The following is a 24,880-nucleotide window of genomic DNA, read 5'->3' on the forward strand; positions in this document are numbered from 1 at the left end:
GACTGGCATGTATTCTCTTCATCTTCAGATGGGTCAGTGCAATGTGCAGAGCTGTGTAAATGTGTCCTCTGTAGATCTCTTCAAACAGCTGATAAATAATGACTGTTCTGTATTGCTTTCACTATCTTATCTTATTTCACTGTCTGATTTTCAATGGAAATTTGAGTTTCCATATGCTTTGCATGAGACTTCCTTAACCTGAGGCCGAGCCTCCTGTCACAGTCCACAGATGGTGGCAGGATAAATGGAACTGAACTATTTCCCCTGCAACACAGGAGCATGTGGGTGTCAATAGTGTAGCTTGAAATTGTATGGATGTTGTATATGTCTATGTTTTGACTGTTGTGTCTAGCACTGGGATGTGATGAAAAAAGAATACATTAGGGGTTATTAGGGGTTAGTTAGTTAGTCTCAGTAAAGTCAAACAGCTAACCCTGTCCGTGTAACAAAAGTGTTGTTGATGCATCTTCAGCACTACTGCAGCGCCGGTATGTTTGTGCACACTGTAGTGCATGGATTCCAGGATGACTGACGAAGTGAAGTGAGCCATGAGTGTCCTGAGTGACATCTGACTGCACACACCTCTAACAAGTTATAGCCCATAGTTAACCAGACAATCCAACAGCACTGGGCACTCACACAGCTGTCTGCAATTAGGGACCTATCAGCCAATCAGAAAATAGAACTTCCTGTTGCCAGGTGAGGTCTGAGATTCAGCTGCAAGCACACAATGCAGCAGACGTTATGGCATATAGGTAGGGCAAGCCAGGAGTGAGAGACAGAGGAGCCGGTTTCCTTCTATGATATTGATCCCTCCCTTTGTTTTTCAGTCACTTCATTTGAACTGCTTGTGGCCAATTGCTGATCAAGACAAGCAGACAAATCAGCACAGATTCGTGTGAACTAAGTTACCTGTTGTGCAGCTTTTTTGGAGGTTTGGAGTAATCTGTTTAATCTGATCTGTTCTGTGAAGTATTTTATTTAAAATCTGACAGTCCAGCTGATGGTCTAATTGGGAATACAGAAATGTAGTTTTTGTGATTAGGCCAATAGTCATGGTGGCACAGAGGTAGACAGTAACAGATGTAAACTTATTTTGTTATAGTAATCTGTTATTGTAGTACCACCATTAGGTTGACAAAACCGTTTCATTTTGAGTTTTGTTTTGTATTTGTCATCATTGCTTAAAATAAATAAGGAGTTATTATTGAATCTCTCAGTAATAGTTGAGTTAACCCTTTACTTCTGTAGGTAAAATAGGTGTTGAAATCCACCAGAATGCAGGAAATGGCTTCTACTTCATTAAAAATTTTCTAGGAGAGAACCCGCAGACCCCCTTCCCCCAGGGGTGCCCCCTCCAAATATTTTTACAGCTTTTAAAATCAACTTAACACATTATCTTCATACGTCCTAAATGAATGTACAGCTTGAATTATGGCTTTGTGGATATAGCCTGTACCTCCACCCCTCCTTTATCCCCGTTATGAATATGTATTGCTAAGATTCAACCAGTTATATTGTAAGGTGTGTTTATGCTCCATGTGCCCTTTTTTCACTTTGAGCACCTGTCCCTCCAAAGGTCTCTGCACGGCCCTGCTGCAAATAGACAAGACAAGACAACCTTCAGGGAGGAAAAAAAGTTCCAATTTATTGATCTAATCAAATACTTTACATTGTCCCAAATTGGTCCCAAGTCAAAAACATATCTTGACAATTTAATGCTAACAATGTGATTTTTGTATTATGGAAGTTCAAGAATGTTTTCTATAAATTAAGGAAAATATCTACATCAGTTTGACACTTCTGTTGCAGCCACACAAAGGCAGTCAAACAAAGCACAGTGTTTCTTACTAATACAATGAATAGTGTTGAGTTAAACACATTTAACAAATCTGAAAATCTCACTAAATTGTCAGTTTGTCAGTAAAATTCATAGAATTTTCATAAAATGTGTTGAGATTTATGTTGTTTAGGAGGGAACTTAAGTCTTGATAGAATTAGTTTCAGAAATATTAGAAGTCTTTAGATTCTTTGTAATTTCCCGTCCTCTATTTCTTCATTCCTGCAATAAAGACAAAATTACTACATTCATTAATAAACATGTACACAAAAAAATGCAATGCAGCAGCATTGTTTGATGCAAAAACAAAGAAAAACAGCACCTAATGTGAAACTTTAAAATCATGGAGTCAAAGTGAGTTGCTGCATGATAAATAACTTGCCTCATTTGGTCGTCATCAGCACGCCATTGCTGTAAGAGAAACATAAAATTCAAAAGTAGAAATAACATTTTGACAACCAGCAATAACTGATGTAATGCAAAGAAAACTGTTCGGTCATTGCTGTCATAACCATCACCAATGCAGGACAGGGGTCAGTCTTACTGCTACCTTCCTAATGCTACTTACTGTTAGACTGAAGTGAAGTTTACATGGATGTGGAATGTATAACTTAAATATATAATGTATAACTTTATCTATTACCTTGAATTACTGCCAGCCTGTGGAGGTCCCACCTCCATGGCAAAATCATCATCCACATTACGGGGGAAATTCCAAACTTGGACTGAACTTCTGTACGAGATGAATTTCACAGACAGACAGATAAGTTAAATTAGCATGCAGCATAAACTGATATTGAATACAAAGGGATCATGTTCCACACATTAATAATAATTGTGTTCATGTGATTAGGATTATGTTACCTATCCGGGCCTGTTTGTGACATCAGATCCATGGCATCCTGACCAGACAAGAAAAACCACATACATAAAAGCATGATTTTTTTTTTTTTTTAAATGACACCCTCATGCATCATTAGGGACATTTTTGTCCATTTGGGCAATTTTTGCCTGTTTACCTGGCCAGCATTTCGTATGTGTTGGTGCATATGGCACATTTTTCTTTGTAACAAAGACTCTCTTGACATATTTAAAAATTCAACTTTTACTTTTCCTAATACATCACCAGAACACTGTGAAACAAATTTACCACCCCTTTGTGTCAATAATGACAAAAATGTCCCCTACCAAAAAAACAGCTATTAAAACTTAACCGATTCATATTTTTTTTCTAATTTTTTTATGGATAAATATGTTGAACAACTTCAGCCCTGCACAAACTACCAAACATGACATTTTTTTTTAGAATACTTTAACCCTTTAAATGCCAGTTTGATTACTTGGTGAGTTATTTGGTTGGCTGAGGCTTAAAATCTGTCATGGATGGTTCAAAGGTTAGCCAAAATATTGACTTTGGTTCATTATTAGTTTTTGTGTAGCAACAGTTTTAAAAATTACTACCATTTTGTGTCATTAAGGAAAAAAACTGCCTTAAAACAGTAGAAATTAATATTTTTTTCTGCTGTTTTAGGTTAAATATTTCGATCAACTCTGATAAAAACTATCAAATATCAAATATATTTAAATGCCAGTTCGATTGCATTATGCTAACATTTTAAGAAAAATTGCACAAAGAAGAGTCAACTTTTCTATCGCTCACCAGTACAACAAACAGTCTATGGCTTATAGGCCTATTAAAAAGCTTGTTTGTGTGTGTGCTGTTTCATGTGTCTTTGAAGTAGTCATGTTGATGTTGTAAAACTTAACGTCTGATGAAGTTTCTCAGTATATATCATACACAGACATACACACACTCTTTCAAATGAAAATGGTGAAAAGCCTGATTTTAGTGGTGAATAGTAGAAATGTTTTCTTAAAAATGGAAACCCCTACATCAAGGAATGCATGATTATATTTTGATATGATATTTAAAAAAAAGTTATATAATCCTTGTTAATGGGACCAAAGTGGGAAATAGCATTTAAATCTGATCTTCTACACAAAAAGGTAAAAAATTAAATAATTCATTGAATTAAACTCAATATTTTGAAAAATCTTTGACATATCTATGACAGATTTTTTTTTAAATAACTTAGCCACTCAACATTTGTTTAATGAAAATAAACAATAAACATTTTCATAAAAACAACAACATGTCAAGTAATCAAACGGGCATTTGAAGGGTTAAATTCATCAAAGTGATTGAATGTTTGGTAGTTTTGAGCAGGGCTGAACTTTTGTAAACATATGTATGCAGAAAAAAAGGCAGAGTTAACCATATACAGGATTTAAACCATTTAAGACCCTTCATACAAAATAAAATGGAGTAAAACGTACTTGTTGGGTGGAAAAGGGGAACGTTTTATCATCGTAAATAACGACAGCACCAAATCCATCTCGGTTGTCTGCACACTCAGTGGGAGTCTGCAATATGATTAGAAATGTGTTATGATAATGAAATCTATAACTTTTTACAATACCAAATACAATGAAATATTTTATTATAGCAAACTACATAGTGTTAGCCATTGTGTGTTTAAGTTTGCACCGGTCATGCTAACAATGCTAACATTAAACAAGCACCATTCGGTCGATCAGTCAATCCTCACAAAAGTAGCTGCTTGACTTCATGAACTTGAGTTAAAGTAGCCTACTTCCGCATACTTAAATTTATACAAATACCTTTAAATCTGTTTTATTCTCCATTGCAAAGTTCTGACATGGATGAATGTTTTTCATTGACGCAACTTTTTGCCCTTCTTCTCTCAGCCGGATGTGATGTATGTAAAATCGTTTCCTTTCCTTCCTGAAAATGTATTTCATTTTTTACTTTCTTTTTGTTGATCATTTGTTAATATGAATTTAATTTGTGTTTAATATTTTTTTTCCTTTATTGTTTTTCCTTTTTTTAAATCAAAATTATTTTTGCATATACACTACTGTTCAAAAGTTTGGGGTCACCGGGCCAGTTCTATAGCTTCTCTGATCAGCATAACAGTTCAGCTGTGCTAACATAATTTCACAAGACTTTTCTAACCATCAATTAGCCTTTTTAACACAATTAGCTAACACAATGTACCATTAGACCACAGGAGTGATAGTTGCAGGAAAAGGGCCTCTGTATACCTTTGTATATATTCCATTAAAAATCAGATTTTCTAACTAGAATAGTCATTTACCACAACAATGTCTAAACTGTATGTCTGATTACTTTAATGTTATCTTCATTGAAAAAAACCATTTTTTTTAAATAAAGACATTTCCAATGACCCCAAACTTTTGAACAGTAGTGTAAATAAAAAAAAAATCTCTCTCTGTACAACTCTTTCTCTCTGTGTGTTAATGTATATAAGTGATAAAGTGTGTGAGTGTGTTGTTTCCCACAAAAACTACCTATACTACCTGTACTATAAAAGTCCTACCTTGTTCCTTCCAGTCTTGTTCAGAACCTCGGACACACTGATGCGTATTGGTCTTCCATCTCATATAGCCATTCCTGCCAGACGTTCTTGTGTAGACCAGATGGAATGTCTGCCTCTTGTGAAGAACAGAAGTGAAAGCTGTAACAGCGTTGTGTGCTGTCTTTTGTAGCTATGACAAAAGCTGTTCTTGCAACTTCACAAACCACACATGCACACAGCAGCAGCAGAGCCGTGAAACCCACAGAAAGTAGCAAAACATTTCCTGTGGAACGACATCAGATTTTCATTCATTTCTCAAAGTAGGAATAATAGTAATAATACATTTGTTTTTCTCAACACATGTTAGGACATCACTACAACTGTATAGTTTGAAATGGTCATTTCTGACACATATTGACAACAAAAAAGCTTTTAAAAAGCTTCTTAATTGCTGTCACCTTATTGGTCCACCCCCTTCCTACACAAGCTCCGCCCTCTGTGATACATCCACCAGCCCCGCCCCTCCCTTCTCTCTGCGGCTCACCAAGTGTATACGCACACACGCACACACACACACACACACACAGCACGCGGACAAAGCGCGGGGAGGGAAAACAACAACTTTAACCTGCACGTTTAAAGAGAAAAAACAAACAGTGTCCGTACAGAGACGAGTAAAGTCAGACACAGCGTCGGGAGGAGGATGCAAGCTGTTTAAAACAGGTGTCAGCCGGGCGCGCGGTCACCTTTCTAGCTGTTGTCCTGCTTGTATGCGGCTCGCGGCTGGCTCGCTCGCTCGCTCCTGCGGTGCCCGTGACATGAAAACTGTCAGCACGCGCCTGATGCCGTCGCCTTCAGTTGTCATCCACGAGCGGCGGACACGATGGTTAAATGTCCTGTTTAACGGTCGAGGTACGTAGACTTTTCTGTCATGTCGGACCAAACACACAGCTTTAGTGGCTCTAATGAAAGGATGAAAGAACCTGTGAAGTGTCTCCAGCGGTAAAAAAAAAAATCAGAGTTTATAATGACCGTGTCGTCCTATACATTGTTTATGCTGCGTGCTGCTACATTCCTGTATGCTAGTTGTTGTCAGTCCATATGACCTTGTTGTGTTTTTTGTGTGCGTGCTGTTGGTGCAGACTTTTGCATGTGTGTATCTTTTAAGCTGCAGTGTAATACTTTAATTGTTATCATTACTATTATCATCATTATTGCCATATTATGTGTCATCAGATTTACAGCAGTCCACCTGCAGCCCACAGGGGGCAGGTGTGCAGTGCAGGCAGCTATACACAACACATGGAGGGTTCGCTCTTTGTTGTATACTACGTTGCATACAAATGTATGACGTGCAAGATGTCACATAATATATACATAAAACATTATTTTACATTTTGGAGCTGTAGTTTGTAAAAACAAGGTTAGTTAGCTTGTGGCAGAAGTTCATTCATGAACCCACTTCCTATAATTTTGATGTACTCTGTGATACTTCACACATTGATTTCATTGTTGTTGTTTTTTTAAAACTTGTCCCTTTACTCTTGTCCCTTTGTCTCTTCACTTTATTTGAAGCTGCATCATCAGAAACAGTGACAGGTGAACTGAATGTTTGGTTTGCAGTAGGGAAAAGGATCTGAGGGACTTTAATGTGGGTCAAATTGGTATAGCTGGGTTTTGAGGGCTGGTTCCTGGTATGCAGTGGTTACTATCTGCCCAAGAAAGAACAACTGATAAGTATGGGGGTAAAAAACTGGCTTTTATGGTGTGACTGCACAGATCTTCCACTATAACACAAATTTCTTTAAACCTGCTGACTGACTAATTGAAACCTACTAAACAGACTGTCTGGTATTGTGAATCCTTATTTTTTTTCTTCAGGAAGAACACAAGACACTGGCGGTAGAGTGATGCTCTGGACAATGTCCCATCCTTTGACATGCATCACCCTTGATATAGAATAGATATTGATGCAGAGCATGTACAACCCTTAATGGCTTTAAGCAAGTAGTGTTTAAAGGTAGGGTAGGAGATTTCATTCTGATGCACTAATAGTTAAATTAGTGTAACTTCTCTTTACAATCCGATAGCAACCAATTAGTTCGGCAGTTTTGCATTAAAACAAAGAATATTAAACATCTGTGGAAGCAATAAAATGCTAAAAACATCAGCCAATCCTGCGAGGCACCCCTGCGTGGTGAGTTGGCTGGTTGGCTGCTCTCTTCCTGCTCTGCGTGCTCCAGAGAGGTACGTGCATGATGGCCGAAGTCACAGACCGCAGCTCGTCTTCAGGTAATGTGCGTCCATGTGATTGGGAGTCGTGGCTTCAAGGTGAGCTCCGAGAGAAAGGGGCGTGTATTTACTTTCAAAATCTGGGTGACTCTAACTGAGTTTTCAAAATCTCCTACCCTACCTTTAAGTTACCAATACTCACAGCTCTTCTGATCAAACTGAACGATTGCAACAGTTGCTTTCACACCAGCTTTTAATCTGTTAACATAAGAGCATTCAAGGATGGTGCCGCAAATTATTCATTTTTATCTAACAACTTTTACACATTTTAGTCAAAAGCAGACAATAGTAGAGGGGCTGAGCTGAGATGAGTAATGATGTGAGCAAAGAGCGAGACATCACGGGGAAAAACAATGACGAGAAGGTGCCCTATAAACATGACATAACCACGTGGGCTGGATGAGTCTTGCCTCTGGTTCATCTCCATCCACCCATTTCCTGCCTGCCAGTAAACGGCCTGTTCTTATTCATATGTGAATCCTCCTACTCAAGGTAAATGTTTATGACTATGTGTCTCCAGAGAGGGGAACACTGACAGATAACAGATGATTTGTTATGTGTTCTTCAGGTCAGCCACAGTACCTGCACTCCATCAAATGTATAAGTCCAGTATGCACATAGATGTCAAGCTGTTACTAGCTAAGTTTGTGTATGTACAGAGCCTGCAGTGCTTGTTTCCCTTCTCTATTTTATGGGTCAGAATGTGTCACTGACCTCTGCCAGCAGTCTTTGAGTTCAGTGCAGTCAAAATGCTAAATACTAGGATAATTTTAGGTAGTTATGGTTTCTTTAGTCTAAACAAAATAGCAATTATTACTTGACTTAATATGAACTTGTTTTGATAATGGTGCTATTAACAGCTTAATCAAGTTTTGATAGAAAATGTGATGAACACTCCTAGAGTATTTTATCTGTTAAGTCTTTCTCTTTTTTCTATTAAAGCTGACTTGACACAAACACACCTTTAATAGAAAACAACTAAAAAAAGACAACTTTAAGACCCCTGAGCATGAGGATCAACCATGTGGAAGCATGTGATTAACATGCAGATCATTGCCAGTGTATGCCAGTATGCTGCCTGACCCACTTTTTCCGGTGTTGTTGGCTGAAACACAGACGTGTCGCTGCTGGAACAGCAGATGCCAGTGTCACCAAGCACACCTACCCACTCTTACTCTACTAAGATGATGATTAGTCTTTTAACAGATGCAGTTTTTATCCAGGATCACACATTCAAGAAAACCGAGCATTGTAGACCTCTTCCTGAATGGCACATCAGCGTGAAAAGTCCGTGGCCTCATAGGTGATGGGTCACCATTGACTTTTAGCACAGATTCTGTTCTGTTGGCCAGATTCGTTGATGCTCTTTGATAGCAGTGTGTATTTTTGGCTGTTGTAATATTAATCTCAAGCCTTTCTCCTCCCACTCCCCCTTCCTCTTTCTCTCTGCCACAGAGGTGCGGAGCTGTCACATTTAAAAGGTCGGAGCAGAATGCCATACAGGTTCGCATGCTGGGTAAGAATGCTAACACGTCAGGGCAAAAGGTTGTAAATGTATGTAGTCAGCTGTAGTTTTGGTGGAGCAGAATGTTTCCAAATATTTGGTAACAGTGCTTCAGGCTCTTGCTAACCTTTGGCACAGTATAATCTCAGTGTCAAACACTGAGGCATATTTCTATTATCTCTGTATAGAGCCTGCAGTGTCCAGTTGAATGGCTTTCATCAGTGATGCATAAACAGGCTTCTTTGCTCCTACGTGTTGCCACATGCAAGTGTACGTGTTTTATCAAGTAGTGTCTGAAGTAGCTGTTTATCATAGGCTCGGGCCTTGAGAAGTCAGACCTTGAAATGTAGCCATAACAGTTTTTTTTCATGCAGATGCCTACGTTCTGGGGTTAACCTTCCACCTTGAAGGGCCCTGTGCTGGTACCAGCCAGTATCTGTGTATAAAAAATGCAACTAGCACCATTTTTTGAAGGTTGCCGGGCTTTATACATTCACTGAGGCTGCCTAGTGCTGCTATGATAAACAATGATCTAGCATCATTCTGACTGCACCAAATTTTCAGTTTTTAGAAGCATTAGCATCACTGGCTCATTGTTATAAGGATGTCTATTGTAATTTACAGATATTTGTTGTTCTGCTGTCTTCAACTGAGGTGTGCAAAAAGAAAGTTTGTACATATTCACTTTCTTGCATCTGCACAAACATAAACAAAAATGAGATAAACACATTGCCACTGTTTTATTTACAAGCTTGACCCACTTCCCTTCCTTCTGACCATATATCTGAACAGCTGGATCATTAAATAGAATCTAACATAAGAGAGATCGCAGTTGTATTGTATACTGAACACTATATGTGTGAATGAAGGAAAGATAGAGAGAAATCATTTGGATTTGAAACCAGCAGCCTACTAGCTGTCTGAGTTTACTCCTACTGGGCTCATCATCTCATTGCTCTCCTTTTCTCTCTGTCTGTGCTGCCATCACTCTTTCTCACTTCTGTCACGTGTCCACTAGTCCCACAGTTGCAAATCCTGCATTCATTGTTTTGCAGAAATGTTCACAAGTTTGCATCTGCATATCAAGTTTTACTGTTTTATTTTATTTATACTGATTTTAGCGACAGCTTTACTAAAGTTATAGTAGAGTAGTGTGACTCTTTAAGTCCAGTCGTCCTAAAGAATCTTTTAGTCTTAGTTTGTAATTTAATCCTTCAAATAGGGCCTTTGGTGAAGCAGGAATAGCGTGCGGCTTAGAAAATTAAACCATGTGACTGTGGTGTAGTTTGTTCAGAGTAAAATGAGCTTTTTGCTGTTTAAGACTAACTTGCAGAACTTGCTTATTTTCTGCAATAATCCAATATCATTGGGAAAACACACAGTAGTGTTATGTTGTGTGTTGACTTTGTCAGGCTGTTCTTATGTTTTATAAAAGCCCAAAAACATGATTACTGCTGTGAGTGGTGTCTGAGCGTTATTGGATACTCAAGTTCACCGGGTTTCATTGCAAAATTTGCAGCTCGCCCAAAGTTCACCTCATTCATAAAAAGTTCATTCACCTGTAAACTTTCACTTTTTGTGAAAGTTTACAGGGTTGCTACTTACTGTCCAGTGCCTGTGACATGACACTGGACACATGCATTTTTTTGTATATAGCACCAAATCATAACAGAAGTCATTTAAGGTTACCTTTTTATAGAACAGGTCTATACCCTGTTCTTTTATTAAACAAACTAAATAGCCTTATGTTATTTATTTATTTGCACAGCAGCATGTCATTTCTCTCTCTGCGTGGTCGTGTTTACAATTCACCACTGCTGGCCCCATGCGCACACACACACAAAACCAGTACAGGTGAACACACTGTGAGAGAGCTCATGTTGTTTTGCTCACCATTGTTCATGGCATGCTAGTTGGATAGACAGAACTCCATTGACAATGCTAAGCTATTCTAAGCTAACAGTACTGATGCCAGCATCTTTTTAAAAATTTGCTATTGAAACATGCTATATACATCCTGCCCTGTAAGCAGTGACAGGACCAGTGGCAGCTTTGTGCACATTTAGATGCAGAGTGGTGTGGGTGTCCTCTCTGCTCTGACTGCAGCTGAGACTGACCTGGCCTGTGAGTTCTTTAGGATGGGGGGGAAGCTTGCGGTTGCACCTGCTGCTCGTTGAGGACAGTAACTGCAGAACGATATGTGCTTTCACATCAGTCTCCAAAACCAACCAGAGAAAGTCGCTAGATATGTCATTAGTCGCTTTTGACAAAATTACATTTGGAAAGTCGGCAGATTTAGCGAGAGAATTGTCAACTTGGCAGCACTCGTCTCTGTGCCAGTGAGAAAAAAATGCCTCCTTGCATTGCTTGATGGTCATGAACCGAACAAAACACATGCCCTGAACTGTCACACGTGTACCGTGTTTTCCTGAACCGTCCCATACCTAAACCCAACTAGATTATACATTATTGACCACTACATACCAGCTACAGTTAGACAGCTGTACATTGAGCAGATAGCTGTGGTGAATTTTCTCTGAATTGTACTGCTGTCTGTCTCGTCTCAGTGTCATCTTGTCTCACTTTCTCACAGTCAGTATCTTTTATCTCAGCGCTCTCGGTCTCAAGATTCCTTGCAATCAATGTCTTGCGATATGTGACATTCAAGGCTGTGTGTGTCAGTACTTTTGTGTGCATGTGACTGTTTCTCAAGGGAACATTTCCCTGGAAAAAGTAGTGATAATAGAACCGCATCCCTCATGATAAAGTGTGTGTAAAACAAGGGAATTGCTCTGTGACATTTACTTGATTCTCTAATATGTGGTTTTCACCACTTTTATGACAATTGAGGGGAACAAAATATCTAGAAAAATATATAGAGAGTTTGAAATTAAATCTGGGGCCTGTTTTTCAGCTTTTTTTGGGCTCATGTTTCTGGTATCAACCCTGTTGTAATTAGATTAGATCACCATGGTAAACAACACTGGAAGGCTGACCTGATCTGGAACACTTTATCTCTTGAAGCTGTCAACAGCCCATCATCTAGGAGACATATGTTTTTTGACAGATAGTCAAGTTTTTATGCCGATTTTCAGCTTCAACAACTGATTTTCTAACAAGACAACTGCGTGTTTTTGTCTCTGGATGATCTCATTCATAAGCTCTTGGACATAATTTCTCTAATTATATCAAGTATTTCATTCAGTTTGATTCTTGCCAGCAGAATACATACTGATAAGATGAGTATAAATATGGGTAAAGGCAGAGTCGATTCAGTACAGATAAAATTTCAATAGCCATTTTATTTGTTTTTCTTTGACATTCATGTAAACTTTCCCTTCAAATCATGCTCTTATGTTACTAGTTAATGAAAATAATTGGAGAATTTATTAAATAAGATGTGATTTATTGTGATTCCAGCTTTTCCGCTTTCAGTGTTATTTAGGTCATATAGAAACATTTGAAACTCAATTTTTATACTCTTTTTTTCTGTTTAAATATAAATATTAATAACTCATATGGAGATAGTATGATGATGCGCTGTATCATCTCACACCAGTCCCTGTTCCCACTGACCACACTGTGCGACCACAGTGTTTTACACAAATCCTACTGGTCTGTCGTCGGAGTAGCGGTGTCGGCAGAGTGAGAGAGTGTGTAAGTGAGCTAAGAGTGAGGAGAGGAGGGGCTTTTAGACACCACAACAACGCTGGCGGGATTGAGGCTGTAGAGGAGAGAGAGAATGCGGCAGAAGAAGGCAGCAGACTGTCAGTGTCCGTCTTTAGGAGAGAGAGGGATACGCACGGATTCTTTTGTCTGCTTTTCAGGCTTTTCCCTGCTTCATGTTTTCTAGTTCACCTTTTTTGTCACTTTGCATGCCTTTGCTCTCATCTTCGCCTTTGTGTTTCTTGCTGCTGACTCTTTCTCTCCCTGCAGTCTTTATTACTCTGCCCTACATCCAGACTTTCTTCTATTTTAATCTGTCTTCTTCTTCCTAACCCATGGCTACCTGACAGCCAGCCTTTTACTTCTGCTGTCTCTCCCTCCTTCTTTGTCACCATCTCCTGCTTCGATTTTTCTCTTCCTTGCTCCCGTCTGTTATCCATCCAGCTCTGTGTGGTGTTGCGATGCCTGTACTAGATGGGCTGTGGGGCCCAGATCTCAGAATGCGGGACTCCGGTCTTGGCGTCGGGGTCTGTCCAGATGAACCTCCTCGCTCGCCAGTGTGGGGTCCTCTCAGGACGCCTCCCGTTACTTGTGGTGGGCTGTCGCTGGCCCTGGAGCTTCCTGCTCTCATTCGGCAACTCAGAGCAGCTTGGAGAGCGCGCAGGGGAGGCCCCCAAGGGCCAGAGAGAAATCAAGCGAGCACTTGGGTAGAAGCGGAGAAGGAGGAGGTAGAGGAGGCGAAGCAGGATATAGACAACAAGAGCTCAGATCTGGGAGGTAATGTGTCAGAATGCATGAGTGGAGTGAAGGTTGTGGGAGTCAGATTTCTGGTGTATGTTGTCTGTTTATGTGTAACCCCACAGCTGTGCATGCTACACAAAAACATTCAATTATCAGTGTGGATATTTTGGACTCAGTTCATGTTAGGAAACTTAGTTTTGCTTCAATTTGAACATTTGTCTCCATGCCTGGGTTTTCATTTTTGACATGTGCATGTGTGACAGATTATCTTTGACAAGCGCGCCTCTGGCCGTGTGTTTACATGTGTGTGTGTGTGTGCTGGTGTGTGTGATGTAGCTTAGGTTTAGAATGGTTCAGACAACTGTGCAGAGTAGACACTGAAATGAAGGATTTGGGTTGTAAAGCCAGAGTGTGTCCATTAAATAAAGCCGTGGAACCATCTGCTGAGCTGTAGCTGTCTTGATGACACTGATGTGACATCATCAAACAGGCTTGAATCAAATTTGTCCGTAGTGACGGCAAGAAAAAAACACTGAGAGTGTGAATTCATTTAATATAAATATTTTAGCATTGAAGTACAGATTAATGTCAATGACACAAAGTACTGGAAAAACTACTTAATGACGGCTAGGAACATCAGTGACCTAATATTGAGTTTAAATAGGAGGCTGACTACAGAAACACTTCTCATGTTGACTCATATTCCTTTATATAAAGTAGGCTTCCTGTCATGTAATGCTGTTCTAGTGTGATTGTCATGATTGTATGATGATTTGAGCAAGTGAAATGCTGCCATCAAAACCTTGGCACATACCAAATAAATGCATTTTGTTTTGCATGTTTTTATTATTTCTATGGATTAAAGCAGAAGTTTGTGCTTTGGTCTGCTTGGGTTGAAACTGTAGGTGTGACGTCCCCTTTTTATGAGAAAGTGATGATTCATTCTTTGGGGATTTTACCATGGCTGATTTATATAATGAAAAAGTCATTCACTTCCGTTGATTTACCCCACGTTGACTTAATACATGATTTCTTATAGAAGGTAAAGGTCAGTCTACATAGCATTTAATTTTATATCATACAAATTTGTTGAGTGCTGAAAGATAACATGGTGATAGTGAGTCGTCGTGACATTAACAGTCCCACAGAGGGAGGGAGGGGAAAAAACATTTAAGTTCATGCTGCAATCTTCCTTTAAAATCTTAATCTGAACATGTTTTGATTGGAAGGTTAAAGTCATTTTAATGGCAGTTTTGATGCCTAAAAGTGTCCTAGATCTTTTCGTTTTAGAATATTAACTGGAACATATTAAGAATTTCTGCTACAGTGTAAAAATAAAAAAGAATCTACATAAGTCGACATAGTCTGAGGGACAGTAAGGAAGGAATTTAGTCTGATGTGGAGCTCCATATGAATTTGTCCTGAATCATCTGGACCCACAGAAAAAAACTCGTCCCTTAATGAGTTAACTGTATCCTGCCAGCTGTGGCGATGCACTGTATCCATCTATGCATCCAGATAAAGCAGCAGCAGCAGCTGTGGGCAGGAGGACGCATCATCTGCCACTGTGTGTTTAAAACTGTTTGTATTGAGTGTTGGCGCTGCATATGGCAGCAATGTGTCTTACTGTCAATTTTTGAGAAGGGGAAGAGCCCTGGAGCAAAGCGCAGTTTGTGCCACAAACACCCACAGATTCATTGAAGCTAAGTGAACACATTTCTGTCAGTTCCTCATGTCTGTGTGTGGGTGCCAAGTGTGCAGTCTTGTTTTCAGATTGAAAACATGGATTTAACCTCATTTCCAAGTGTACATGTGCAGTGAGTGTCAACGCACGGGTGTGCGTGCTGCTTCTTTAAACATCCTTCCCATCTGATTCATGTTTCATTCGAAATGACCCACTTCTGTGCCGCATGGAGACAATGACCTATTTACCACACACACAGTTAAAGGAAGAGAAGGGGACATGGGAGAGGGGTGGGTGACGAGACGAATGGATGGATCAGATGAAAGAGGGGGTGTAAGTTGTTGAACAGGAAGGAATGAAGGATAATGGAGGTACTAATGAAGAGAGAGTAGGATGTGGAGACATGTATCTGGGGAAAAGGAGAAATGAAAAATGAGTGATGTAAAATAGAAATATGGAGCAGTTGCTTGAATGGAGAAGCAGAGCCAGAGGGTGACATTTGTGTGAACGTGTTTGTCTGCATTAAAAAAGGTTGATCTGTTACTGTTTTTCCAAGAGATGTATTTCCTCTTCCTCCTTGTTTGCCAGCCTGGAGCATAAAAAGCAAAGAGGCCTTCCCCCTTTTCTCCTTTTTTATTGCACAAACTAGGCCACAGGACTCTTCTGCCTCATTTTACCAGGCTGAGTCACCTCCCTCACGCACTTTACATTTGTTTGTTGGATTATAGCATAAATATGGAAATCATGCCACAGTATGCACACATGCACATTTTCTTTTTCCAAATTCTGCCACTTTGGCACTGCACACTGGGAGTTGCTGCAGCGACTACAAGCCTATTAACAGGTAGTTTAGCTGCTTTTAGCATCTCTTAAGCAGGAGTTGCGGAGGTGATGTGGTTTGCCAACCTCTGGGATATAATACGCTCCAGTTGCTCACTGCTGATCTGTAAATTATTCAGTATTCCCATAGTTTTTAGTGTATTCAAGTGTAAATTTTGTATGCGCACGTATGGGCTTAGCTCTGTTGGGTCTTGTTTGTCACTGGCCTCAGGGTGTGTGAGCTGCACATTTTTAAACAAAAGCAATGTTCAATATTCCTTTGCACTGTTGTACTCTTTTAATACACAGGTTTAATACACAGAAGGCTCCTCCTGGGAAGACTACAGTGTGCTGTTAGCATGTCAGAAATCCCTTTAATTTGTAGAAATCTACCAGATAAGTCGGTGATCAATATTTTCCAATAGATGGCTGCAGGAATGGGTCGTAAAACCTGGAAATGCGTTAGCACCCTGGTTCTCTCATCCCAGTGTCAATGGGCTCACAAGATTTTTATGTTTATTCTGCACTACAAAGTAGTATAATAAAATAAACTACTACAAATGATGTTGTGGTCATTTAACACCATGAATCTGGTGGTGCTGCTATAATTTTGCAGTAGGGTTAGCTTAACTGCTTAAACTGATCAGAATCAGTGTGAAGATACAGCAAATAATAACATTGAAGAACACTAGGTAAACAGTATAGCAGAACTAATTTGATCAAATAAAGTCCTAGAAGCCATAATCAAGTATTTTCTGGTTTCATAGAGGCTGATTTAATGAATGATCTTATGCTACATGTGACACTGTTGTGTTGTGCCGCCTTCCTCATAGCCACAAAAAAAACTATAAAAAATAGGTTAGTTTCTGTCTTTCCATCTTTTTCATACTTCTCATTCTTCCTTTGTTTCCATCTAGCTGATGGCAGACTAAACACTGGTCATGCTGGTGTACTGCTGGCTGAGAGACGAGGCTCCTACCCGCTGATTGACCTGCGCATTCTAAAAAGTAAGTCGAATGAATCTGTCAGCTTTTGTCAGACTATTAACACAGCAATCCTCTATTTAATTTCCTTTTTTATTTTGGCATAAATATCTTTAATTATCTTGTCACCCATTTAATGGCTGTACACAAGCATAATAATTCACTTATAACACAGAAAAGAAGCTTAGATCAAAACATATTTACCTCAGAATATATGGTATATTTATCATAAATGCATATTGGTAACATTAACTTTCAGCATCTCATGAAGGTTATTGCTTTTTTTTGTTTGTTAGTTAATTGTTGTCAGTGTTAGGCCGTGATAAATTACGCAATGCCATTGTCTGTGAGATAAAGCTTGAGGCAGAATCTGGGTAATTGTGCATTAAATGTGTGTAATTGTATCCTATTCAAAAGAGAGACACACTTGTGACCTGATGGAGCGTGAACATGCTCTTAAAAACAGCCTCTGGAGTTTCCTTTCTAAATTGATAATTAATCAAATAGGGACACACTTCATAGTGCTGCTGGAGATAATCATAGAAAACCTTGTGATTACTCAAGACCAGAGATCCATCAGAACTGTTGGTCATATGATTAAATACCTTTTTACAGTGTCACATGGATGTTTCTGGTCTGGTCTCTTTACTTTTTGTTAGTCACCTAGTCACAGAGATGATCTGTGAACTTTTCTTTGTAATTCCAGCCAGTGCCCAACAGGGGGAGGTAGAGTCCGGCACCAGGAGAAAGATCAAGCGCCTGTTGAGTTTCCAGAGATACTGCCACGCCTCCAGGTTGCTGAGGGGTTTAGTTCCACACACCCCGGGGTCCTTACACTTACTGGACGATGATTATTTGGGCCAGGCTGCTGTGAGGACACAGAAACACACTCAGAGAGATGCAGCCATCCTCAGCTCTGTATCACAAGCTCTGACATCTGTCTGTCTTCCTTTACAGCACATGCTATCAAAAGTAGGCACATGGAACTTTGACATTTTCCTCTTTGATCGTCTTACAAATGGTGAGTTTTTTAGTATCGCACTGGTTATTTTACACATTTAGGTATCACCCTCTCACATATCTTTATTCCACAATCGTAATAGAGTTTAAATGGAAGGATTGCTGTCGAGCTCTCTGTACATTAGTAGGGTAGGAGCCTTTCCCATTATCTGTATTTATTATTGGCACACTGATGCATTGTACCAGCACTCACGAATCTGCGCCAAGGACACACATTTATCGTTCATTTACTCGTACATTCAAACACACATTGCAGTGTACTAATCCAACAGCAACAAGGCAACATTGCCATCAGTCTTGCATCCCTTTTCCCTTTCTTAGCTCTTGCACATGAACATAATATTTATGTTTTGCTTTACGTCTTTTAAATGCTTCAGATAAGATTATAAAATGTGTATGTTGTGTGTTTCAGGTAACAGCCTGGTCACTCTGATGTGCCATCTCTTCAATGTCTATGGTCTCATTCACCACTTTCAGCTGGACATGGTTAAACTGCACAGGTTTCTCGGTAAGCTGCAAGAAATTGTTTTAAGTATCACACCTGACAATTTAAGAATTCAAATTAGAAAAGTATTCAATCATGGTGTTTTTATCAGCAGACGCCCTTATGTGGATTGTGCCTGAAATGGTTTCAACGGTGAGGCAGGTTCAAAAGCTTAGATGGGTTTAACTTGTCAGGAAATCCCACAACTGCATTTTTCTTTACTAATCAGTCATCACAAAAGAGACACTGGCCATGAGATCCTCTTACTAACAACAAATCTGGATAAAGTGACGGTGCAGACATTGTTGTTGTGAGTTCATGTATCAACCCTGCAGCCATAGCATGCTAAATGGTGCTATCAGACACCACACAGCAACAAAGAGCTGTGTGTTGCTATGGAAACAGAGTGTACAGTCAGCTTTTTTTGTGTCTTCTGTGCATTTTCCTCACATACACAAAACACTGTGTGGACTTTATTTTTTCACAGTGAAAGTTGAGAGAAAATACTTGAATACTGACAATACTGAGGTTAATTAGGGACTAAGTGTGAATTTGTTTGCCTCTATGATGCTATGTATGACCTAACAGTTCACCATACTGGCAAACATGTTATATTATGCACCATTAAAAAAACCTTCTTTTAGCCACTCAGATTGTCATTGTAACGTTACAGATATGGATTACAAAAAGGCTGAAATTAGTGGGTCTTTGTGTGTGTTTTTGTTGAGTGTGATAGAGGTCTTACTGTTATATATTGCCTTGTAAATACTCATGTTGGTAATGTTTGGCTACAGTCAATCAAACAGGTGACTAAATCCTTTACCAAAGCAGCAGAAGAAAAATGCTGGAGAGAGGGTAGGACACACAAAACCTTGACAGGAGAATGGCGAATCGAAGGCTTACAATGATAAGTGATGGGAAAAATAAGTTAATGAACAACATTAATCAGAGTTTGCCGTGTGTTTCTAGGTATGGTGCAGCAGGACTACCACTCCCAGAATCCCTATCACAATGCTGTACATGCTGCTGATGTCACTCAAGCCATGTACTGCTACCTGAAGGAGCCCAAGGTAATGAGATATACTCCCTCTGTCTGCCTTTTCTCTCTGTCGTACACTCCACTGGAAGGCATTCACCAGGCCTAAGCTTCTCCTTGACATATTCCATTAGCTCTGCTCCCTGGGGAATAATTCCCGCTCACTTAGACTTGACAACTCATCCATCCATAGCTCAGAAAAAAATCCCTGAAGCCCTCTGACCAGATTAAGGGCCTCTGCATCTTTGCTTTATTCAGTAATTGCTTTTGTGTCCTCTGTTGCTCTGTAAGCCACTTTGAGATGCACCTATTTTGCTAAAAGCACTAAATGAAATTCAATACAGCACACAGGCTGATGTGTTAGAGATAACAAGCACACTCTCATAAAAGATGACAAGCTGTTCTGATCAGTGTGCATTTTGTCCTTTTCTAACTATTAAGTACTTATCTGAAAAACACACCGTGCTTATACTGCAAATTAAAAAACAAGAGCTTCAGGAATTTTTTTAAAGCACTTAATGTGTGATAATTGAATATTATATGTCCCTCCTTCCTTATACTCCTGTGAACCTTGTTGTAGCTGGCAGAGCAGCTGACTCCTCTGGATGTGTTCCTGGGTCTGATGGCAGCGGCCGCTCACGATGTGGACCATCCTGGAGTCAACCAGCCATTTCTCATCAAGACCAGACACCACCTGGCATCCCTGTACCAGGTACACATTGGTGTCAGCAAGTGTTTTTTTTAACTTCTTTAGTGTACACATTTCACATCTCAGTCTGTTTTTGATGTTCTGTACAGAATACATCGGTGCTGGAGAGTCATCACTGGAGATCAACAGTTGGTATGCTGCGAGAATCAGGACTGCTGTCCCATCTACCTGCTGACATGTCGTAAGAACACACATCCACAAACGACCTTGTTACAGAACTTGCAGGCTAATGTTTGGGCTGAGAACATTTTTACGGCATCAGATTTCCTAGAACTATTTTGTGCCACTTTAGGCTGAATTAACATTTGAAATTTTGTTGTTGAATATTTGTCAGTGCTTTCTGGTGGCTAAACCACGTAATGGGAGCCAGATCTTTTTAACATTCCTGGCCTGCAACACATTTCGCAATGTTTAAATAATACTGCCATTGCCATTATATTGGTCTGCTCTGCAGGCAGGACATGGAACAACAGCTGGGCTCTCTCATCCTGGCCACAGACATCAGCAGGCAGAATGAGTTCCTGTTGACCTTCAGAGACCATCTTGACAACCAGGATCTGGACCTCCAACTGGCTTCACACAGGCACTTTATACTGCAGGTACAGTGTCCATCTCACATTGTGCCATCCATCCATTTCCTACAACATAATGTTGAATGAGTTTTTCTCTGTTAAAATGTAGATTGCTCTCAAGTGTGCAGACGTCTGTAACCCCTGTCGAGTTTGGGAGCTGAGTCGACAGTGGAGTGAGAGAGTGTGTGAGGAATTCTACAGGCAGGGTAAGTAAATTTCCACCACATGGGTAAACATGACAAAAAACAAAGACTAAAAAAGATCAGAAGTTGGTTCAGTGCTCAGGGATTATACTATATGTGTTGTTGTCCTTATTTTATATGTATTTTATTGTGGGATTAAACCATTAACTGCTGGTTTCTGAGGCATGCCCAGTGTATGTGAATACTCATGTTATATCTATTACTTGAAAATGAAGCACTTGTGTTCAAGACACTCTAACGCTATATAGCCAGGCTTGATTGTTGTCTCTTGATGCTTAATGACTGGTGATTTTAATGTAAATGTCACTTCCACAAAACCCCTGCATCATCATCTGTTACTATTCTCCTGTGATTTTATTCTCTTGTAAAAAAATGTTTAGCTTTCTTTGCTTTCGCACAAAGATTTGAGCATAAACTTCTTGTGAGTAAAGTGGGCATAGCCATTGTGACATCGTGTTTGCGAACTGCAGTTTTGAATCTTCGGGTTTTTCACCGTCGTCATCGCCGCCATTGCTCGTTATGCATTTTGACTGTTAAACCTGTCAGGTGACCTGGAGAGGAAGTTTGACTTGGAGATCAGTCCTCTGTGCAACAAGCAGGCTGATTCTGTCCCAGCCATCCAGATAGGTGAGTACAAGAGTGCATTTGATCACAATTTACAAAGAAGTGAATACTGTTGCGGTGGTGCCTAACAGAAGGTGTCCTTTGTGTTGTAGGTTTCATCTCCTACATTGTGGAACCTCTGTTTGAGGAGTGGCACCGCTTCACCAAGCCCAGCCTGCTCAGCCAGACTATGTTAGATCACCTGCACAAGAACAAGGTGTGCTGGAGCCGCTTACGATGCACGCACACACCTTCGGACGTTCACTCCGACACCGAGGAAAACACGGCTGAAGGAGGTGACGGAGAAGGAGAGGATATCCCTTAACCTTCCTCTTGTGTCTTTGGGTGTTTAATCTTCATTTACAAATGGAAGAAAGGAGTGTTTATCCGACTCCTTGTTCGTCCTGCATATTTCCTCCCACTGCTGGCTGTTGACAGTTTCTAAAAGTGGGAGCAACCTGGAAGGGCAGTCAGGCCTGGATACGTGAGAAACAGCTCCCTCTGCTGGAGCAGAGGATTGTAGCACTGCAGGAAAAAAATGAAGCTGTCGAGCTGATGGATGGATAATCTTAGTAAATAAACGCAAATTTTTACATGCCTTGCTCTTTATCCTTGTGATATCTGCTTCACATTAAAAGCAGGAAAAGAATAAAAAGCTTATGGTGGGAGAACGATCAATGGCGGCAAATATTAGTTTGCACAATGCTGCTCGAACAATAAAGAAACAAAAAAAAGCCAAAATGATATAAACGTCGGCTGGACTGTGCTGGAAAAGTTACATAAAATATATGAAAGAAGAAGAATATACATCAAATAATCTATGCTTTTTAATCTTTAGACAATATATATTAAGCTCTTTTCATTGCGTTTTGTACTGCTTGCACTTCTCTTGGATGCTTTTTCATACAAGTGTCTCACTTGTCTCTATTTCTCTGAAGTGCGTTTTTAACTCTAAGCACTAAGTTTGGTATGTCCGGGTACTGTAACATGTATTCTGTGTAACCTGTAAGACTGACTCAGTACAATAAACAAAACACACACACACAGAAGAACACTGACGTAAACTGTCGGCTGGATATTTTTGGGGACTTGAACTGAACTCACCAAACACAAACGAGCCATTTTTTTAAAAAGTGTTTGTCTTCAATGTAACGTTATAAACGGTGTATAATCTGTACATACTGTGATGACGTCACATGCCAAAATACTCAGCAATGTATTCATCTCTTTTTTTTGGGGGGGGGGGGGGGTTAACTCTCCTTACACCGGTGTTACATTTGTGTAACAACTTTTATGGGTGCATTTATTTGTGACATGCTCATAAACAAACAAAGCCTTAACAACGATGTGGTCTGTCTGTGAAACATGTTTTCTGATGGTGTTTTACCATTTTTTGAACAAACTGTTTTCACTTACAGTTCCTGCCTGTTTGTCTTCAGACATGCCAGCATATACTGATCACACACACACACACACACACACAGTATTGTAGCAGCTTGTTTTCCTGATTGGTCTTTCACCCAGTATCAGGGTCAGATTGGGGGTTGCACCCTAACGGTAAAGCATTGCCAAGGTGCCAATGTACTGTTATGACACATCATCCGCTCACCGCTCTGTTACCTCTCTTAATGTTTTTTATATTCATTTGTTACTACACTTTCTTTTTTGCAGGCACTGTGTGCACTGCATGAACAGACTTGGATCAATTAGTAACTACAAATGCCTCTATATGTATTAAATCCTGGAAGACAATTTAAGATATTACAAATAAATCATTCATATTTCAAATATATAAAGAGTTTTGTCTGTATAATATGTTTAAAAACATAATCCATATTTACTTTAACTAGTATTTGTAAATACTAGTTGGTCCATGTAAAAGATGTACTGCTATTTAAAAAAAAAAAAAAAAAACAATATATTTTTTACCACTTAAAATACAGTATGGGTATAAGGCTGTCGTTTTCACGTCTGACATGGTTGACACTGTGTGTGCGGTGTTTACAAAGGGCTCAGGGCTTCCCTGGGTTTCAGAGGAGCTTTATGATTCTAACAACCCAGCCAACACACAGTCTGGTCTGTGCACGCTGCATTCTAAAGCTCAACTATTGAGAAGTCAAGGAAAGTTTAAAAAAAAAAAAAACAGTTTTTACACTAACTGTGATTATGTACGCATTTTCTATGAGGTGCAGTGCAATAATGTCACTGGTCAAGCTGCAAGAAAAAAGGCCATATTCATGTCTATCTATAGCTTAATAAGTGAATTATTCATATATCACTCTATTGGCTCAGCAGAAATATGATTTTCAAAGTGCACACTGTGTTTTGATGCTGCTGCTGTAATGGAGGTGGGGTCTGACATGATTAAAAAGACAAAATATTGCCTCTTTAAATTATCAATACAGTGTTTACTGACTTATTCAGTCATTTTTATTTTATTTGTTTTCAATAAGCATTCACTGCAAACCTGTTTTTATCTATAAATTGGGAACACAGTGAGACGTCTTGTGTTACTGCCATAGCAAAGACCTGATCCGACAGCAGGCCTCAGACTGCCTTGTATTTCAATACCTCTCAGAATTGTCACTGGTACAGGGTAACTGAGCCATACTGGTTTTACTAACTAGTACAATTATGCACTGTAAATCAATAAGCCAGAGTAAATATTATGTCAGCTTTACTACAACTATATTATTAAAATGTTGATGTTAGATGAATAAAATGATTGTGCTTTGAAAAACAGATGATAACAGTCACTTCTCTCTATATATATAAACATTATTATATAATAATATTTTAATATGTATGCACAGCTAGTTCCTGGTTCTCCATTTTTAAATTGAGCAATAACCCATTCACTGTTTGCTGGCAGCAAGTAATGTGTTGCTTTTGCATCCTAGATTTCACTGTATTAACACATTTAGATTACATTTAGATGATTGTCAAGTAATTGGTTCATTTTTCTATATGTTTGCACTTGCTTCCTGAATAACTGATGTCTTTGGATAGACAATAATCATTGACGATTGATAAAAGAAGAAATCCCTCAGCGTCCCAAATTAATCATTGTGAACCTAAAATAACAGTTTGCACTGTGGTCCATGCAGCAAACCTAACAGGAATCTCTGTATAGTGGTGTTTGGGTGGGTCATGTGACTTGTTGACTGTAGATGTTCTGTTCTGACAAACACCTTCTGAGCACTGTGAACATGAAAATAAAAGTTTTTCAATGAAGGCACTAAATGATCTGTGTGTGTGTGTGTGTGTGTATGTGCAAAGTAGCGCAACACTGTTCATAGTTATAATTAGTTTGATTGCCGTTG

At 39.4% G+C, this 24,880-nt stretch overlaps 1 protein-coding gene across 5 annotated transcripts; it reads left to right on the forward strand.

The window, feature by feature from the left end:
• The first annotated feature begins 5,811 nt into the window (after positions 1-5,811).
• On the forward strand, positions 5,812-24,788 carry LOC114428913 (cAMP-specific 3',5'-cyclic phosphodiesterase 7B-like). Of its 5 annotated transcripts, none has more exons than XM_028397696.1 (13): positions 5,812-6,153; positions 8,989-9,049; positions 16,865-16,954; positions 17,637-17,800; positions 17,888-17,951; positions 18,363-18,458; positions 19,404-19,504; positions 20,051-20,182; positions 20,269-20,360; positions 20,634-20,778; positions 20,861-20,957; positions 21,501-21,581; positions 21,671-24,788. In XM_028397696.1, exons 1-13 carry the CDS (start codon positions 6,133-6,135, stop codon positions 21,880-21,882), a joined length of 1,356 nt encoding a protein of 451 aa, XP_028253497.1. In that variant the 5' UTR covers positions 5,812-6,132; the 3' UTR covers positions 21,883-24,788. The 5 variants fall into 5 exon arrangements, with proteins under 5 accessions (XP_028253497.1, XP_028253496.1, XP_028253500.1 ...); XM_028397698.1 differs by lacking the exon at positions 5,812-6,153 and adding an exon at positions 7,545-8,025; XM_028397697.1 differs by lacking the exon at positions 5,812-6,153 and adding an exon at positions 8,058-8,836.
• Positions 24,789-24,880: the final 92 nt, after the last annotated feature.

Source organism: Parambassis ranga, chromosome 24 (assembly GCF_900634625.1).
Source record: "Parambassis ranga chromosome 24, fParRan2.1, whole genome shotgun sequence".
In the NCBI taxonomy this organism is placed as follows: Eukaryota; Metazoa; Chordata; class Actinopteri; family Ambassidae; genus Parambassis; species Parambassis ranga.

Bases quoted from the DNA above. Each gene is read 5' to 3' on its own strand.
- LOC114428913 (XM_028397695.1), top strand. From the start codon at position 6,012: ATGCGGCTCGCGGCTGGCTCGCTCGCTCGCTCCTGCGGTGCCCGTGAC. The intron at 18,459-19,403 runs GTAAGCTGCAAG...GTGTGTTTCTAG, and splicing joins TAAACTGCACAGGTTTCTCG to GTATGGTGCAGCAGGACTAC. The intron at 21,582-21,670 runs GTGAGTACAAGA...TTTGTGTTGTAG, and splicing joins TGTCCCAGCCATCCAGATAG to GTTTCATCTCCTACATTGTG.